The sequence below is a fragment of the Ceratotherium simum genome, chromosome 34 (assembly GCF_057802395.1).
Source record: "Ceratotherium simum simum isolate JZ-2026a chromosome 34, ASM5780239v1, whole genome shotgun sequence".
In the NCBI taxonomy this organism is placed as follows: Eukaryota; Metazoa; Chordata; class Mammalia; order Perissodactyla; family Rhinocerotidae; genus Ceratotherium; species Ceratotherium simum.
The window spans coordinates 30,121,959-30,141,120 of NC_141933.1; the positions used below are offsets into that span (position 1 = coordinate 30,121,959).

At 49.5% G+C, this 19,162-nt stretch overlaps 1 protein-coding gene across 3 annotated transcripts in view; it reads right to left on the reverse strand.

The window, feature by feature from the left end:
- The window catches only part of LDLRAD3 (low density lipoprotein receptor class A domain containing 3), a 235,519-nt gene that overhangs the window by 151,004 nt on the left and 65,353 nt on the right, over positions 1-19,162 (reverse strand). For all 3 annotated transcript variants that reach the window (XM_087423127.1, XM_087423126.1, XM_087423128.1), the window contains exon 2: positions 10,408-10,554. In XM_087423127.1, coding sequence (XP_087279253.1) covers positions 10,408-10,554 — 147 coding nt within the window. The remainder of the gene's footprint in view (positions 1-10,407; positions 10,555-19,162) is intronic.

Sequence of the window (19,162 nt, forward strand, 5' to 3'; positions counted from 1 at the left end):
CTTAGACAACCTGGCAGAAACTAGAATCTACAGAGCATCTTCCAGCCCATCTTTAATGACTGTAGAAGCCCGAGGGAGCCTGGATCAAAGATTCTCTGGCAACCTGGAGACTCTCCCTTTCGGGGAATAATGCATCGCTGGGGATGGGAGAAGCTGGGACAGCACATTTTACTCAGTGCCTGCATCGTGACAGACATCAACACCTGCACATCATATTCTCACAGCCCCTTTGCAGACCTGCTCCCATTTCACAGATGAAGAAACTGAGGTTCCAAGAAGGGAAGTGGCTAGCCCGTGACAGAGCTGGGATCTAAACCAGAAATGTGACGCCACACTGCCAATCAGAGTACAGCTAACATTTACTGAGCACTTACTAAGTGCCAGCTGCCGTCTAAGGGCTTTTAAGGTTTTAGCTCATTTAATCCTCAAAAAAACTCCACAGGATTTATGAGGAAACCGAGTACCTTGCCCAGGTCCCACAGCTCACATGTGACAGAGCCGGGATTCAGCCCAGGCCGTGTGGCTCCAGAGCCAGTCCGCTCCCACCCTGCACCCTGCCTCCTGTCCTCGAGCACAGCACCAAAGGAGAACGTGCGTTTATCTGTTTGGAAATGTCAGCACCTGTGGTTCAAACATCACATGCAATCAGAGAAAACTAACTCTATTCCATTGACTCCAAGACTCCACTGACAAGGCATGCCGCTATTTTATGTATACTAAGAAAGGGAAAACTCTACCCATTACACTAGGACACCACATCTCCTATCCCACCGATTATACGCGGCATCTCAATTTCAGAGATCTGAACATGTGAAAAGATGCGTGTCTCAGAATTAAAGAAATACTGGAGGCCTAGAATGAACAAGATGGTGAAATGCATGATAGACGCAGAGCAGAAACAAGGTCCTCTGAGCGCAGAAAGTATCTTAACGCTAAATCTGAGTTTTCAAGAAAACCTGATAATCCTGATTTTTATGTGCAAGTCTCCAATTTAGAAGCATTGGCAACAAGTCACGTTTTTAGTGTCCTTGTGCGGGACAAATGAAACCTGAGTACAGCCCAGTCTGGCTGGGAGCCCTCCCAGCTTCCTCCCCGGTGGGCTGGAAGGCAGAGACTACCAGCACCTCCCACCCCCACAGCTTTTAAAGGCACAGAACTCTCACAGGCTGCCATACATGCTAACTAGCATTCAGAGTACTTTTTCCATCATGGAAGTGGCCAAATCAAGACAGCAGGGGATAGAAGTAAGACTACATATAGCTGAATTTTCAAAAATATATTTCTCATATATGTTTTGAATTCTCAAAAATATATTTCTCACTCTTCCCAGGCTTTCAAACCCCTCCTGTTCTATTGACAGACCTGGTCCTGTTCCCTGACCATTATGCTATCAAGGAAGGGGTGAAATAAATAACAACCAAGTACCCCAGGGGATGCAGGGAGAACCCATGCAGCATGGGGCCCCCCCAGGAGCTGTGGGAGCTGCTGGTCACAGGACACTGGACCTTCTCAATATTACCCGGCGCAGTAGGTGGTATCCTGGAGCCCATGAGTGCAGCCTTATTTGGACATAGGGTCTTTGCATGTATAATCAAGTTAAGATGAGGTCATACTGGATTAAGGTGGACCTAATCCAGTGATGGGTGTCCTTATAACAAGAGGGAAGTTTGGGGCCAGCCCCAGTGGTCCAGTGGTTAAGTTCAGCGCACTCCACTTCATCAGCCTGGGTGTGGTCCCGGGTGCAGACCTACACCACTTATCTATCAGTGGCCATGCTGTGATGGCGACTCACATGCAAAATAGTGGAAGATTGGCACAGATGTTAGCTCAGGGCAAATCTTCCTCAGCAAAAAGAGGAAGATTGGCAACAGATGTTAGCTCAGGGCCAATCCTCCTCAGCGAAAAAAAAAGAAGAGGAGGGAAATTTGTACGTCGAGACAGAGGCACAAGGAGAACGCCATGTGATGACAGAGGCAGAGACCGGAGTGTTGCTTCTACAAGCCAAAGAAGCCAAGGGATGCCAGAAGCGAAGCAAGGAGACCCTCCCCTAGATCCTCCGAGAGAGCACGGTCCTGCCAGCACCTTGATTTCAGACGTCCAGCTTCCAGAACCGGGAGAGAAGAGATTTCTGCTTTTTAAGCCACCGGTTTGTGGTGTGTAACTAACACACCCAGAGTGTTTCAGAGCACTTTCTATTGCTCTACCTAGTGTAAAACTGTTGCTGGCATCTTCAAACAGCTGCCAGGGCCCTTTCAGAAAAGTGTGCATACAGTCAATTCACGTTCGGTCAAGTGTAGCCTGACAAGCCGGAAATGTCGGCAACTAGCCGCCAGATGACCCCCCGGGAATTATGCTGTGCTCCCACCATCTGGACTGGATGTGTCTCCTCAGCGCCCGCACGGAGCACAAAGAACACTTCGGCGGGGGAAGAGCATCTGGAAGACTGTCTTCTCCAAGTTCCAGGCCTAAAACCCTGGAGGCCGCAGGGAGCAGCGCTGGTTTCAGGCCAGCACCGTGAAGGGAGACACTGAAGAAGACGGGTCAAGCGATGAAGCAAAATGCCATCATCAAAATCCACTTAGTTGCTCAAGCGCGCGGGGCCCCAGCAGGGCTGGGAAGAAGCCGACGGCGGCCACGCCAGCGGTGAGGGCCAACCACAGGGCCATGAAGACAGAGGGCCCCAACTGAAGGCAGGAGAGCCACTCCTGAACTTCCCTCCCTGCCCCCTGAGGAGCCTGCCGGGCTCACCTCAGGCCCTCAAATCTTTGTTTCCCGCCCTTTTGCACCGCCTTTGGGGTCTGGCTGCCCCCTGGAGCTCTAAGCTAAAGGGAATTTCATAAGAACTCATGAGGGTGTGTCCAAGACTCTCAAGTGAAAAGATGTTGACCCAGCAAAGGAAGGTGTGTCTATGGCTTACGCTCCCCAAGTGAGGGCAGGAGGGGGTGCGGAGCAGAAGGGAGGGGGTGCTGGTGGGGAGGCGGGCGGGGGTGGGCTGGAGCAGTACGTCCAGCACGGCACCGGCCAGGAACTCTGAGCAGACGTGGGGTTTAGGATACTGTCATCTGCACTCCGGGAGGGAATGTGTCAGTCAGCGCCAGGCCCCCTGCTCCGAGCCTCCGGGACATTAGCTCATGTGAGACTTACAGCAACGCCCCGTGGTCAGGAGAGCTGGTCTTCACGCTGTTTGCACCAGGAAACCGCGGCTACTGTTCAAGGTCAGCTCCTTCCTCACCGGCTTAGGGCCTGGACGCAGGGCCTATTTAATGCTTTAATATCACCCCTGGAGGAGGCAGTAGCATTACCCCATTTCACAAATGAGGAGACAGGTGCAGAGCTAGGTAAAACGGGGCCCAGGGCCCAGGGGTCATGAACGGAGGCTGGCCCCAGCTCCTGTTCTTAACCACAGGATTTACGGCCTCACCTTTGAGATGAAAGAAATTCAGTGAAGTGGGGGGCACGCCGGAAACAGCTGAGACGTTTAAAATAAATACACAAGCAGACAAAACGACTAAGTTAGAAAAGAGACAACATCCACACACAGGTCTTGGCTTTCTTCCCTACGGCGAGTGCAGGGAAGGACGAGGGTTTTCATCTGAAGTGTTTAATGGACACAGCGTGAAACCCAAGTGTTTAATGGACGCAGCGTGAAACCGCGTGATATTCTCTAGACTCCTGTAAGTGCCAGTGTTGTTTTCTGAAGCTCGACTTCTTCAGAAGGCTTTGAAATTCAGCACGTTAACAACGGCTTGCCAGATCCAAGACCTGGAGAAACAAGGACACCTCAGTCACACGACACGGCAGCGGCTCCCAGTGCGGCCGGCAGGAGGTGACAACAGGAGGCCCATGTGGACTGGGCTGAGCCAGTGCCCACGAGCCCGGATGGCTTGAATGGTCCCTGGGTAGGACCGGTGAGCTTCCCAGGGCGGCCACAACAAAGCACCATAAGCCAAGCGCCTTGAAGCAACATAAATGTGTTCCCTCACTGTTCTGGAGGCCAGAACTGCGGTGCCAGCAGGGCCGTGCCCTCCAAGATGCGGGGCAGAATCCTTCCCTGCCTCTTTTTAGCCTCTGGTGGCAGCTGTCCACTCCCAGGGCTCCCTGGTTGCAGTGGCATCACTCCAATCTCTGCCCCTGCTGTCACATGGCCTTCCTCCCTCACATCTTCACAGCGACTTCTTATAAGGACACCAGCCTTACTGGATTAAGGCCCACCCTACTCCAGAAGACTTCATCTTAACTAATTACGTTCCCAACGACCCCATTTCCAAATAAGGTCACATTCTGGGGTACTGGGGTTTGACTTATCTTTTGGGGGGACACAATTTAACCCATAACAGTAAGACTCTTACTTTCAAATTGTTAAAGAAAAAAACAAAAGCAGAATGCCTGTGAAGGTCAGCTTGTTACACGGCTGTGGCACAGCCATCACTCACTATGTAACAATTTTTAGAAAACAAGCAGATGGCTAGACAGCTGGATTCGTTTGTAAGGACTGTCGTGACAAAGTACCACGATGGGGTGGCCTCAACAACAGAAATTTATTGTCTCACAGTTCTGGAGGCCAGAAGTCTGAAATCAAGGTGTCAGCAGGGTGGGTTCCTTCTGAGGACTGTCGAAGGGTCTGTTCTGGGCCTCTCTCCTTGGCTTGGAGACGGCCATCTTCTCTCCCTGTCTCTTCACGTTGTCTTCCCTCTGTGTGTATCTCCCCAAGAATGTTTTCCCTTTTTACAATGACACAGTCATATTGAAGTTGGGTCCACCCTAATGATCTCATTTTAACTTGATGAGCTCTGTAAAGACCCAATCTCCAGATAAGGCCACATTCTAAGGTACTGGGGGGAGGGGGGTTAGGACTTCAACATATGAATTGGGGGGTGATGACACAATTCAACCCACAACAGTGGTGGTGTGTCAGTTTTGCTTTGTACCAGCTGCAGGAGAGGACTGAACCCCGCTGTGGCTGCACCCCACAGCTCACCCAGGCTGCCTTCCGGGGCCTGGGTCAGCTGTCACCATCCCCCGCTCTGAGGAAAAAACAGAGCGGCCTAAGAGAGGAAGCAGCAAGCTGTCTCCACCCTGTGGAAACTTCCTGATTTCCTGGGGCATTCTGCATGTGAGCCAGGCATTAGGTGCCCTGGTGAAATAGCTGAATTACTGCTAAGTGTGGTAGGGATAGATAATAAGTCAGAATCCAGCTTTTCCCCTCACCTCTCTGCTTGCCCTGTAGCATCAGGTTTAACAGAAAAACACATGTGGCGCCACCTAGAGGCAGAAGATGAGAAAGACGATAATAAGACAGAGGAAGGGTGTCTGCCTGGGCTTTCCTCTCCTTTTATATTTCTTGGTGATCATTACTGCAAACTTGCCCTCTCAACCCTAGCTCATGGATTTCTGCCATCACACTAGGGCAATTAGCGGGCGTGCTCAAGAAATGGCTGGGGACAGTAAAAGGAAATAAAATTCCAATTCTATCTCTGTACCTACTTCTCTGTCTCTGGACTGGGAGACTCATTAACATTTTACCATATGACAAGGCCCTTGAATATATCTCCATCTCCACCCTCTACACACACACACACGCACACACAATATAATTTTTCAAAGAAGAAAATGAACCCCCGGATCTCAGACATTCAAGATCTCACCCACATGTGCTCAGGCCACAGAGAGGGCAGCTCAAATCCAACACAAAACTGGAAGGAGAGCTTGATTTCAGATCACCTGTGGGTTCTGGAAATTTGGGTGGCTGCTTTATTGCAGCGAGTGGCAGTAATTAAAGCAGTCTCTCCTTTCAGAGATTCACAGGACTAGAAGCCACTTTAAAGTCATTTGTACAGAAAAACATTATCGATATTTTTAAATTTAAAAAAAAAAACGCCGGATAGCAGTGATACCATACAGTATGATCCCACCCAGCAGAGTAACTAACACAGACACATGCAGAGAGGGACTGACTGGCCCCACTTGTGGTCTTGGATAGAGGAAGGTTCTGGGGACTCACTCTCTGGGACCACGGGAGCTCTGTGCAATCTCTGTTGTTCAGTTCCTCATCTGGAGACAACAACAGTCCCTTCCTCAGGAGGCTTGTGACAATCGAATGAGTTAATGTCACGTAACATGCCCGGGTGGCGCAGCCCCAAGCAGGCTCAAGGAAGCACACGTCACAGCTCTTGTGATGAGTGCTTTCATGGAGCTGCCACGTTTCTCCAAAACGTCTCTCTATTCCTTTTATTACCAAAAAAAAGTTATTTTGATAAAACAATCATTTCGATAAAACCAAAAACCGAAACACACTCAAACTATCCCAAAACAAGCCTCTTCTCTCAAAACTGGAAGGGGAAGGTTCGCCAGATACATGAGGCAGAAAATTTAATGACTCGACTCAGTTGGAAATGTATTCTAGTCCATTAAGAGATTCCATAAAGTCGGCAATACAAGCAGTAAATAGGGGTATGGGAAAACATTCAACCTCTTTAGCTAATAAAAAAATTGAAAATTAAAATATATAACCATTTTCAACTATTAACCAGAAAAAAAAATATTTTTTAAGATATTACCCAATACTGCCAAGAGTAAAATAAAGCCAGAATTCTCACATGTTGCCAGTGAGGGAGGAAGCTGGTGCAAACTTTCAGCAAAACAAGGGGGCGTCTGTTTCGAGAGCCAGGAAAGGCTCCTGTCCTTCAGCCCCGTCATTTCATTTCTGAGAATCTAGCGTAAGAAAACTTCTCAAAACGGGGAAAGTCACGTCCACCCTCATGTTCACAACAGTGAATGTTATTTCTGATAATGAAAAACTGGAAATAACATAAATGCCAAATAATGAGGAAATAAACTATATTTTACCAATGAATGGACTATTTATCTAAGCATTAAAAATGATAAAGAGAAATATGTTAGAATGTTGAAATGTCACCTGGAAAAAAAATCAAAATATAAAATTGTATACCTATGGTGATTAAACTGGGAAAAGCCTGAATGAAAACTTCTAAGATGCTAATAGTGGTTCTGTTAGAGTACGGATTCTATGTGTGATTCTGCTGTTTTTCTCCTCCTTGTTCCCCCAATTTTTATAATATGTGATTTTTACTACCTTTATGATAAAAAAGTTTCTTCCTGTCTTATGAGAATCTTTCCTCTGCGGTGGATACAGAATAGCTTCTCACTGCCTCACAACCCAGCACCACATCTCTCCACTCTTCTCTCACCCTCTGGAAAGGGCAAGAATTCTCCTTGTTTAAGTGTATTATCTTCTAAAGGCCAAAGCTATTTCACAGGGCACTTGAGGCCACCACTACTCTGAGAACAGCAGCCGCCTTCACTCTCCTCCCGTAAGGATCAAGCTGTTCCAAAGATCAGAGAAAGGGCTTTGTAACTTCTGAGCAAGACACGGAAGGAGGTGGCATGAATTCTAACTCGGCCACTCTCAGGGTGCCCTTGAAAAGATGGTCCAGTTGATGTCCTGGAGCCCTCAGCCCATGCTGGCTCAGGCTGAACCCATCGCATACGTCTGTCCTCCGGGTACGGACAGGTTCCTTAATGGACTCTAAACATTCTGATCAGCAGAAGTAAAAAAGCGAAAGAGACTTAAACACCCAACCTAGAGAATGGTTAGGCGACAGGGATCTACCTGATGGAAGGCAGGCAGCCTCACAGAACAACTATGATGTTAAATACGGAAATGTGGCAACGGCTTCTATGTGAAGCAGAAACAAGCAGGTTACTGGGTCACGGGCCCTCATGACGACAGCTGTATAAAACAGTTTGTGCAGAATGACCAGTAACAGTTAACGTTTACCACTCACTGAACACACCCAGCACTATGCTGTGTGCCGACACGCACTCACACTTCACAACAATGCTTATTAGAGGCCTTACTCCCATTCTGGAAAGGAGGAAATTGAGAAACCAGGAGATTAAGAATTCTCATTTCATCCTCCCCAGGGCTAAGGTTTAGAACATTCTGGTAACTTTCCTAAGACCACACAGCACGGGGGGAGAGGGCTGGGATCTGGACACAGTCTTTCTCCAGAGCTCACACCCTCACCTCCTGGACTAGAAGGCAAGAGGCAAGAAATTTAAAACACAAATAAAATTTCCTTTAGAAAAAGACTTCTTTTCCTTCCCTCTACTGTCTGAACTTTATAGCGTTCTTCTCTTTTTCTCATTTAAAGATTACAAAAAGAGGGCCAGCCCAGTGGTGTAGCGGTTAAGTGCACGCGCTCCACTGTGGTGGCCCAGGGTTCGCAGGTTCGAACCCCAGGCGCGCACCGACACACCGACTTGTCAAGCCATGCTGTGGTGGCGTCCCATATAAAGTGAAGGAAGATGGGCATGGATGTTAGCCCAGGGCCAGGCTTCCTCAGCAAAAAGAGAAAGATTGGCATCAGATGTTAGCTCAGGGCTAATCTTCCTCACAAAAAAAAAAGATTAAAAAAAGAAGGGCAACAGAGAAGAGATTTTCTTACTGCCTGTGTTTGTGTGTATGGTTTTTTTAAATTATGTTTTGATCAAAAGACTAAATAAATGTCAATCAAGTCTGTACTACACTTGGGGGTTAAGGGTGGGAAATGAGGAGAAAAAATGATGGAGAAGAGCCGACACGAGCCTGTTCCAAACCAAACCAAACAGCGCCAGGCAGCTGCCCACACCATCTTGTTTTTTATAGTCTCTTTCCACCACCTCTTCCAGTTTGCACATGAATTCTGAAATCATGGAACTGGACTAACAGAGACACAGAATGTCACAGAAGACCCCAATATCACACAGCTGCCACTAACAAAGCTGGGAACAGAACTTAGGTCTCAACTCCCAATCCTGCATCCTTCACAAACTTATCCTCTGCTGAATATTCTCAGCTCAGCTGAAGACAATCTGCATTTACTGGAGTTCAAAATATACATCATGTTCCGGAAAAGATCCTTCCACATATTCAAACAGTGTTTCATAAAGCTCAAAACTGGACAAATTACAGAGTTCACACAAACTATCTCATTTGTAACTCAAATTACAAATGTTAAATTTCTAGCAATTTTGAAGCCATGCTAGAAACTCAGAAAGTTGAAATAGACATAAACTTTTAAAAAAATTCTGCAAAAATAAAAATGCATTATGTATACTGGTCTATTCAGAAAAAATCACACGCAACTAACAAAATGAAATATTCCCCACAAAAAACATACCCCCAATCCCCCCCCCCAAAACCTCTCTGAAGAGTGGGGGCAGGCAGGGATACTGGACCCCTGAACAGACCAAGGGCCAGTCTCAGAGCAGATGGCTTGCCTGAGGGAGCACATCATGAGGGAGGGGTGGCTGGCTCCAGAGGTGGGTTCCAAATTCAGTGCCCCTTCCCGTGCGTCAACAGACTGGGCCTCAAACCCCAGGAACAGCTATGTTAAAAGTTCAGATTATCATCCTCTCCTCAGCCATTTCCTCAGCTGGCTTCCAGAGAGACAGCAGATTCAGAGCCAGAACACACAGTTCTCCCGTCAGAGAGGCCCTGTGGCTTGGTGCACGAGGCCCTCGAAAGAGCCAAGAACCGTTGTCCAGCTGTGTGGTCCCAAGGCATGCAGTCCCCCACTCGACAACCCCGGCCCAGCGCTCCTCGGGTCTGCTCCCCGCCTGCCAGGGTGCGACAGCCGAGCGCAGTCTGCAGCACCAAACCTGAGCAAGGAAGAGGAATACGCCTCGATGGGGCAGGGAACATGACCACCCCACACCCTGGACGCCCCTCAACGCACATCCCAGGTGCCTCCTTTCTTGTAGGCTACCACTGACGAAGATCTGATGCATATTTCAGGGGCACGAAACGGGAAAGAGGCTGAAGAAGGAGGTGGGGCGGGGAAGATCAGAAAGAACCCCCAGGTCTTGGTGGTGCCCATTTGAAGATGATGCCCAGGCCGTATCGGCAGAGAAAAAGACAAGTAGAAGCAAATTACTCTCTGTCTAGTCAGTACCAACTCCGTGCTGGGTACTCGACATAACACTACAGCTTACTGAATCGTCAAGGCTCCACAATGTACCAGATATGACAGGTGGTCACCAGCCTGGGCCCTGGGGTCAGGCAGCCCGAGGTTCAAATCCAGGTCTGCTGCTTGCTGGCTGGGAGACACTGAAGCTACATAAGCTCTGGGAGGCTCAGAGTCCTCGTATGTAAAGTGAAGGTGTGACAGTCTCCGGGGTGGGTTAGAAGAGCCTGGTGGCAGGGTCCTCTGCTCTCCCAGAGCTGTGGCTCCATTCTCACCGAGACCCCTGATTCTGCCCAGACCATGCTGCTCTGAGACAGAGCTACAGAGTGGAGAGGGCAGGCCTGCTCACCAGAGACTCACACCCACCAGCAGGGGCAAGCAGAGTGCAGGGTCCAGCCCCCCTCCCCTGCCCGCGGCCCCCCGCCCCCACCCCACTCACGGCACTCCTTCTCGTCACTCTTGTCGAAGCAGTCAGGCAGCCCATCGCACTGCCAGGCGCCGGGGATGCACCGCCCGTTGCCGCACATGAAGTTGCCTGGGATGTTGCACTCGTTGGTGAAGTTGTTCCCGGGGAGCAGCTGGCTCTCTGTGGGAGAGAGGGGATGGGGGATCAGACAGCATGGCAATGATGCAAGGACCCGTGGAGCCCCCACAACCGCATGGGCTCTTGTTCGGCACGGGTGTCTAGGTGAGACTTCCGGGAGGTGACTCCAACTCTCTGGGCCTCAATTTCCTCATCCGTGAAATGGACTGATCATCTGCCCCACCCCACCTCCTGATTCTGAGAGGACTAAAGGGAGAAACACAGGGCACACCCTTAGCGATGCTCGGCACACAAGCGGTGCTCGCTGACTTTTCTTCTTTCTCTGTCAAAAACCTTGGTCGTAAAATCCAAACGTTCTTTTCTGGCCATCAGCAGTGGCTAAAAATGAGGGTTCCAAGACAGGAGTGAGCGCTGGATCCCAATGCCTCCTGCAGTAGGACTGTGGGCTCCTGCCAGGCTTGGACTCTGTGGCTTGACCACCACAGCATCCCTGAACTTGGGCCACGTCGGCAGGAATACTAGGAGATCGTTCCACTCTAGGAAACAGGAGCTCCAGCCCACAAAACCAACCTGCCTGGGAGGGAGGCCAAACTGAAACTTAAACTCAGGCCTTCCAACCCCCAAGAGGGGACCAAGGTCACCGAACTGCCTGCGGAGAGTTCCTGGAGCTTTAGAACCCAGGCCCGATGTCTAGAATCAACTCCACTGAACAAAGCCACAAAATGCCAAGGCCCTCGCCCGAAAGTGACAACTCTTAGGCTGGAAACAAACAGGAAAGGCCCAGATCACAGAGGTTGGGGTGCTGAGTTTATCCACCCAGGGACCCCGGGGGCAGGCTTTCCAGGCAGCCAGAATCTGATCAATCTGATCAGTCTGAGCCAGTGTGATCAATGGCTGGGAGATAAGGAGCCCTCGGGAAGTACAATGGTCTTAGGGGAAAAGCAGAAAAAAAGACCAGTCCCTCCAGGTTCCCTCCTAAGTCTTCAAGAAGCATTTACTGAACATTGATGACCAGACACTTGTGCTAGGTCCTAGAGATGCAGAGATGAACACTAGGGCTCCTTCCTTCAGGCCGGAAAGGCATATGGGTATACTAACGATTTTATTACTGTGTACTAAGAAGAGGGGTATCCACACCTGCCTGTGGGGAGCAGGAGGAGAGCAGGGCCCATGATCCTTGTTCACAAGCTTTGCCAACGAGAAGCATCTCCTTTCAGATCCCTGACATCACGTCTTCTTTCATGACACTATCCTTTACACGTGCTACTATCTGTACCTGGAATGCCCTTCAACCTCTGGGGTCTCCTAGTAAATCCCTACATACCTGTTAGCATACAACTTCTATGTTACCCTCCCTCTGAAAGATTCCCTGACCTCTCCAAGTAGAAATGAGCGCTCTGCTGTGTGGCTATGGTTCTACTGGAGTGATACTAAAAACATTTTACAATTGGAACAGGTGGTCAACAGCAAATTGGAGGGGACACAGCCACAGGCAAGCAATCCCACATCAGCCCAGCCCATGGATATTCCTGTAGACCAGCTGCCCCACTGCACTGAAGTCGTAACATACATGCACGTCTCCCCACTGAAATGAGCTTTCCGAGTTCACAGAAGAGTTCTCTAGAAGAGCAGCTACAGGGGGGGGCCTCACCCTGCCCTAACTACCCGCACCAGAGCCCTAAAAATCTCCCCCGTTCCCCTTCTCACTCCATCACCCGCTATGGACGCTAGTCTCCATCGTCACAGCCAGGTCTCCAGCCCCAGTCACCACCATTTCTTACCAGGATTACTGCCACTATCTCCCAACTTGGCCTCCCTGTCTCCCCGCTCACTCTCATTGTGGCCAAAGGGACCTTTCTAAAGTGCAAATGGATCACCACACTCCTTTACTTTAAAAAGCCATTGAATGGCTCCCCAATGTTCTTAAGATAAAGTCAAAATTCAAGGCATTAAAGAAAGGTTCCAGGAAAGAGGTGGCATTTGCAGTGGACACTGATCGAGACAGAGATGGAACGTGAGGGCTTTCAGGCCTAGAGAATGACAGCCAAGAGGCAGTGCAGGAAGGCTCGGCCCAGGGCAGGGAAGGTTATGGAATAAAAAAACACGCAGCTCTGACTGTTCGGAATTGCAAATGTACTGTGCTACTATTTCCCTACTCCACCACCAGGTCAGACATCACTAATCATGGCAGCCTGTCCACTGCGCCCACACTCAATATCAGAATCCCTCTCAAGACCGGACTCTAGACAGCCACCACCAACCCCGAGAAGAAGACGAAACCAATTCACCAGCTCTGGGCAAGGGCTCGAGGTGCCTGAAGGGGAGGCATCGGAGAGAAGCCTAGGACAGCCAGGTGCTGGATCCAGGCCAGACTCAGAATGCTCAGCCCAGAAAACCCACACATTTCAGCTGTTTCCTAACAACTGCTCCGGGCTCCACCCGCCAGCAGGGAACTCTTCAGGGCTCCGGAAAGTAACCGTCATTCTCTTTTGTTTGGAAATCATTTACACTTGCTTTTGTAGAGCCGGCTCCTCAAAGGCAAGCCCCCTGGAAAAGTCACTGCAACTGTGAAATCTTGTTCTGATAAACAGATTTCCGGAGCCAGAAAATTGGCCAGATTAGATTCCAAAGTACTTGCTCTGAGAGCCGATGGGCTGGCGGCACATGGACTTGACAAATGAGAGGGTGTGAGGCAGAGACTAAACACCAGTCTGTTATAAACAGGAGGTCCTGCCCGCCACGGGGCTCCCAGCAGGACCGGGGTTCCCGGGGCCAGGTCACTGCTGACACAGAGGAGCGTTCTTTGTCCTCTTCTGAGCAACTCCATCATGCATGCCGGGGGCCCAGAGCCTTGTGCTAAGGGAAGCAACATTATCATCCAACTCAAAAGCATGAGGAGAAACCAAGGCAAAAAGAGGTTAAATTCTGTTGATTCTGTCTTCAAAAATCCTCCTCAAACCCATCCAACATGCCTCACTAAACTGGCACCATCCAATCCAAGCCACCATGACCTCTTGCCCCCTTTAAGCCAGTGGGTCTCACCAGAGGGCAATTTTGCCCCCCCAGGGACATATGGCAGTGTCTGGAGACGTTTTCCATTGTGGCATCTAGTGTGCACAGCTGCAGTGCACAGAGCAGCCCCCCGACAGCGAAGAATCATCCAGCCCGAAACGTCCATAGAGCCGAGGCTGAGGATTCCTGGCTTAACCCAAGCTTCCAACTTTCACTTCTCACTCCCCCGGTTCCTTTTCCTCACAGCAGAGAAGGTTTTAAAATGCTACTGATGGCTTCTCAGTGCCCTCAGAATAAATCTAAAACCCTGCCATGGTTTACAAGGCCAGGCATGATCCGGCCCCTGACCACTGCCATGGACATCTCCAACCCGTTTCCTCAAACACAACTGTCCCTGCAGCGAGGTCCCCGCACACTGTTCACCGACAGATTCTTCCACTCACCCTTCACCCGGTGCTGCAGGCTGAACTGTACCCCCAAAATTCACATAATGGAGTCCTTACCCCCAGTGCCTCAGAATGTGAGTACATTCAGAGATAGGGCCTTTATTATTATTATTATTGTTTTTGCTCAGGAAGATTTGCCCTGAGCTAACATCCGTTGCCAGTCTTCCTTTTTTTGCTTGAGGAAGATTCACCTTGAGCTAACATCTGCGCCAGTCTTTCACTAGTTTGTATGTGAGTTGCCACCACAGCATGGCTGACGACAAGGAACTGAACCTGGGCCGCCGAAGCAGAGAGTTCTGAACTTAACCACTAGGCCACAGGGCCAGCCCCAGGGATAGGGCCTTTAACGAGGTGATTAAGTTAAAATGAGGCTGTTAGGGAGGGCCCTACTCTAATCTGACTGGGGTCCCTATAAGGAGAGAAAATTTGGACACAGACACATACAGAGGGAAACCCATGTGAAGACACAGGAGGAAGACAGCCATCTACAAGCCAAGGACACAGGCCTTAAAAGAAACCAACCCTGCCACACTTTGATCTCAGTCTTCCAGCCTCTAGAATTGTGACAAAATAAATGTCTGTTGCTTAAGCCCCCCAGTCTGTGGTACCCTGTCCTGGCTGCCCCAGCAAACTAACACATCTGGCGCATCTCCTCACTTGTCCTTCAGACCTCAGTTTTTTATCCCTTACTCTGAGGGTCCTTCGTTGACACCCAATTGAAGGCTGGTCCCTCTGTTCTTCACTCTGCTCGTGCCCTCCGTTCTCCTTTGCGCTTCCTGACATATCGGTACCACTGCCCCACTGGACTGCACGCCTCCTGAAGGCAGAGGGGCACTGCTTATTCAGCTCTGCATCCTTGGCACCTGGTGCTCAGCAGGTCCCCAATAAATATCTGTGGTCGCTCTAAGAAGAAAATCAAGTCTCCAGTGGCTGATTGACATCCACCCTCTCCCTCATCCCCGGGGAAGGTGAGTAGGATCTGTACACATAAAGTTAAAAATAAGGGACCTAGGGGTGTCTGGATTTGTGCAAGTAAATTCCTACCCTGTCTGCTTTAAAAGAGGTTAGAAATCTTTTCAGCCCGACAGCAGGGCTTTCTAGTGGTTGAAATATTTATCCCATCTCAGCGTCTTGGGACACATTTAGAATCCAAAACAGACAAGCATTAGGACGCAGTTGGCTAGCTAGGGTTTCTCCTTCTCCCTTTTCCTCCTTTCATTAAGCTGAAAAATGAAAAAGAGTTGCCCATTTTCACTGCAGCACATCACTTAAAATAACTACACCATGTGCACCAAGAATGAAAAGAAAATTCCAAGTCCTCCCCCCCGGGCAGAGGCAAACAGCTTGCTGCAGCAGCTTCTCCCCACATCTCTGCCCCCACAAATTTATACTTGAGGAGGGGCCCAAAACCGGGGCGACTGTAAAAACTCAGGCAGCTGCTGCATTGCGCCCAAACTCTCCTTCCGGAACATGCAGTCAGTGATGCTGACTTTTCCAGCTGAGAAATGGGGATCCCATTCTACTAGCTGGAGTCCTCCACATTCTCGTCTCTCCCTCTGCTGCTCTTCTCCCGCTGGGGACTCCCCTGTCATGATGCGATACAGAACTCACATCTGCAAACCATCAACACAACCTGCTTTCAAATTTCTGCCCAACCGCTTTGTTTACATCCTGTGCTTCTGGACAACCATGCGGCTCAATGAACAACAAAGCAAGACACACTCACGTACATACAAACACACATACGGCCTAGCATTCCATTTTGAAGATCTCAAATGGATCTTCCCTAGAACCTCCCCAGAGAATAACACACCTCTTCCCACTGTCTAGCACCGAAAGACATAATGTTACAAGGCCACCGAAAACAACCCTCTGCTTTCCCTTTGACTCACTTCTTCAAACACACACACACAGTCCATGCACAGGGACATGTGAGGCACCAAGTGAGCTCGTCTGCAATGCTTTGTTTGTAAACATCCCGGGAAAATCCCTGAAGGTCCCCCTGATGCCAGACTGCTCCGCACAGTGACGCCAGTGTCAGATGGGACCAGAGACATCTGTCCAAGCACTTCCTAGAGCCACGCGGCTCTCATCACACTGCATCCTGCTGGAAGGGAGAGTCATGCGTGGAAGTCTGAGCCTGGAGTGAGGATGTGCCTCTGGCTCCCGGTACTTAAGCACAGCCAGGTCTCCAGCTCTGTCTAGTCTCTGCACACCACAATGCCTTGGGAGCTCGTTCCAGCCCCATCTGCTCAAGGAAGACACAGCCCAGGGAAATCGGTGAGAAGTAGAAAACGACTCCCGGGTTCAGCCCAGGACTGCTGACCGCTGGCATTCACAGGTTTCATATTTGCACCGATTCCTCATTCACACACACAGTGTACCATAATTACATTGACCCTGAAGGAAGAGCGGCTGTAATTCTGCTGCAGGAACAATTTACGGATGGAGAAAGTCACCTGGCCGTGAGTGCGCCTGGCTGTCCGCCCAGCACCTGCACCTCACACAGCCTGCTCGTTCGCTTCTCCCGTGAAACGCGAAGCAGCAGCAAGAGGATACAAGAGCACTAATGCTGTTTCCTTCTTAAAATGACTTAGCAAAGAAAGCCAATGGCTAGTATTAACAAGGCAAGCAAGAGACAGTGAGGGGGTGTAGGGAAAGCACAGTTCTTCACCAGGAAAGAGCTGTATGAATTATTTTCCGCCCATATTGACAGCCTCGTGAACGGCCCGAAGCTGTTACTTACAGTTGTTAGTTACGCTCCATTGCGTTTCGGGAGGAAAATTATGTTGGAGCAGCACTAATGGCGTGGGGATTGGTGAGCCATCGGCACGCAGCCCTCGCAAGGTCCAAGGTCCACAGCTCCGCACTGGACAGCAACACTGGAGGAGGATGTTCCTCATGACGCTGAGCCCCCCACCCTGGTCGCCACCCCTCCTCATACTCCCTTTAACAGCCCTTAAGAAAACGATCATTAATGACTTTTTAGAAGATCTAACATCTACTGAAGCTCTTACCACGTGGCAGGAGTTTAACATCAGTTCTCTTTTTATTCCTTCTCAATAGCCCTATGAAACAGGCACCATGCCCATTTTGTAGACAAGGAAAGGGAGCCTGAAGAAGTACCTTGCCCAAGGTCACAGAGCAAGAACAGGGGTCCACAAACTTTTTAGGCCAGACTGTAAATATTTTAGGCTGTGCAGGTTAGGAGGCCAAATTAAAGTATACTACATAGGTATTTCCATGAGAGGAGAGAAAACAATATTCACAAAAGTTTTATTGATGAAATTTAAAATATAATAATTGAGAACAATTATCAGTAATACAGGTCTACTAATTAAAAGAATGGAATCTTTTCTGGGGGGACAGAACAGGTAATATTTCACTTGATTGAGGTTCCAAGTTGGTGTTCCCTATCATCAAAATCTATTGCAAATATTCAACTTTTTTTCAACCATTTAAAAATGTAAAAACCAGGGGCCAGCCTGGTGCCATAGTGGTTAAGTTTGCACACTCCACTTCGGCGGCCTGGGGTTCACAGGTTCGGATCCCAGTCACAGACATACAACCGCTCATCAAGCCATGCTGTGGCAGGCGTCCCACATGCAAAATAGGGGAAGATTGGCAACAGATGTTAGCTTAGGGCCTATCTTCCTAAAAAAAAAGAAAGAAAAGTAAAAACCATTCTTAGCTCAGGGACTGTGGTGGGCTGGCTTTGGCCCGAGGGCCACAGTTTGAGACTCTTGAGCTAGAAGACAAAAGGTCTATCTAAACAACAAAATGGCAAAGGGACCTCCTCTCCATCCCATCACACCTGCCACACTCTGAAATGATCCCTGCGGTGTGGTGGTTGCTCCCCCTGCTACAAAGGCAGAGACCGTGGCTGTCCTGTTTCCTGCTGTGTACCCAGCATCCAGCAAATGCCAGGCACCCAGCACTCAGTAAATGCTTGTTGACTGAATGAGTGGTGTCTCCTAAGCGCCCTTCCAATTCTGACGCTCTCAGCTTCTGTGAATTTATCTGAACCCTATCTGAACTGATTTACACTTTTGTGCGAATACAATGGATACATGAGATTGGGTCTGCAAAACACTCCTGAGCTCTAGGAGGAAAGGAACTGAAGTGAAGAACTTCTGGATGAACTTTTACGAGCTCTCTCTTTTCACACACACTGTGTCCTCGCCAAGGGCCACCTGCATGTCAGGCCGGGTGACAACCTGGAGCAGGAGCTGTCCCCCACGTGCCTTTCTTTTCAGTGTCCATCAGCAGCAGCAGGAAGTGACAATCAGGCAGTGAAACTGAAGGACAAGGGAGGGGCCAACTTATGACAAATTTTATCAGGCTTGCAAATAAGCCAGGCTTAAGGGGGCAAGTCAACCCCACACTTCAGCACCTCTCAGAAACAGGCACAGGGTCAAGAAGAAGGACTCTGCTCCCATCTCAAGTTCAGCCCAGCTCCAGGAGCCCAGGGACGGCTGCAACAACTCTCCCAGTCCCCGGGAAATGATCTGCAGCCTACACTCTGCTCTGCAGATACACTCAGGCAGGGCAAGCAGGGAGAAGGCCAAAGCACACCACGGAATGAGGCCAGAAACGCAAAATGAGCTTCATTTAGACCCAAAAGCATAGCTTTACGAGCTCAGGGTAAGGAAGGATTTCTGAAATAAGACTCAAAAAAGCACAAGTCATAAAGACTGATAAATACAACTGCATCAAAATGTGAAACTCCTGGTCACCAAGAGATACTGTAAACAAAGTTAAAAGATAAACCACTAACTGGATGATGGTATCTGCCACATCAAAAACCCAGAAAGATCGATATCTAGGACTTTCTTACAAGATGATATAAGAAAATACAGACAACCCAGAAAACTGGACGGAGCCTCTGAACAGGTACTTTCGCTGATGAGAAAACTCCAGCAGCCACTTCAGATGCACTCAACCTCGCTGGTAATCAAAGGACAATCAAGGAAAACACGAACTCCTCTTTCACACCCATCAGACTTGCAAAATCAAGTGGCGGATGATGCGGAGCAACAGGAACATGCTGCACGGGCTGGAGTAACCGGAGGAGCGGCTGCAACTCCTCGTGAAGCTCAAGGTGCCCTGACCCGCGGAGCCCACCAGTCCTCTTCCGGTACCTACCCCAGGCCTGGGAGAAACGTACACGAGACAACAGCAAGAGGGCATTC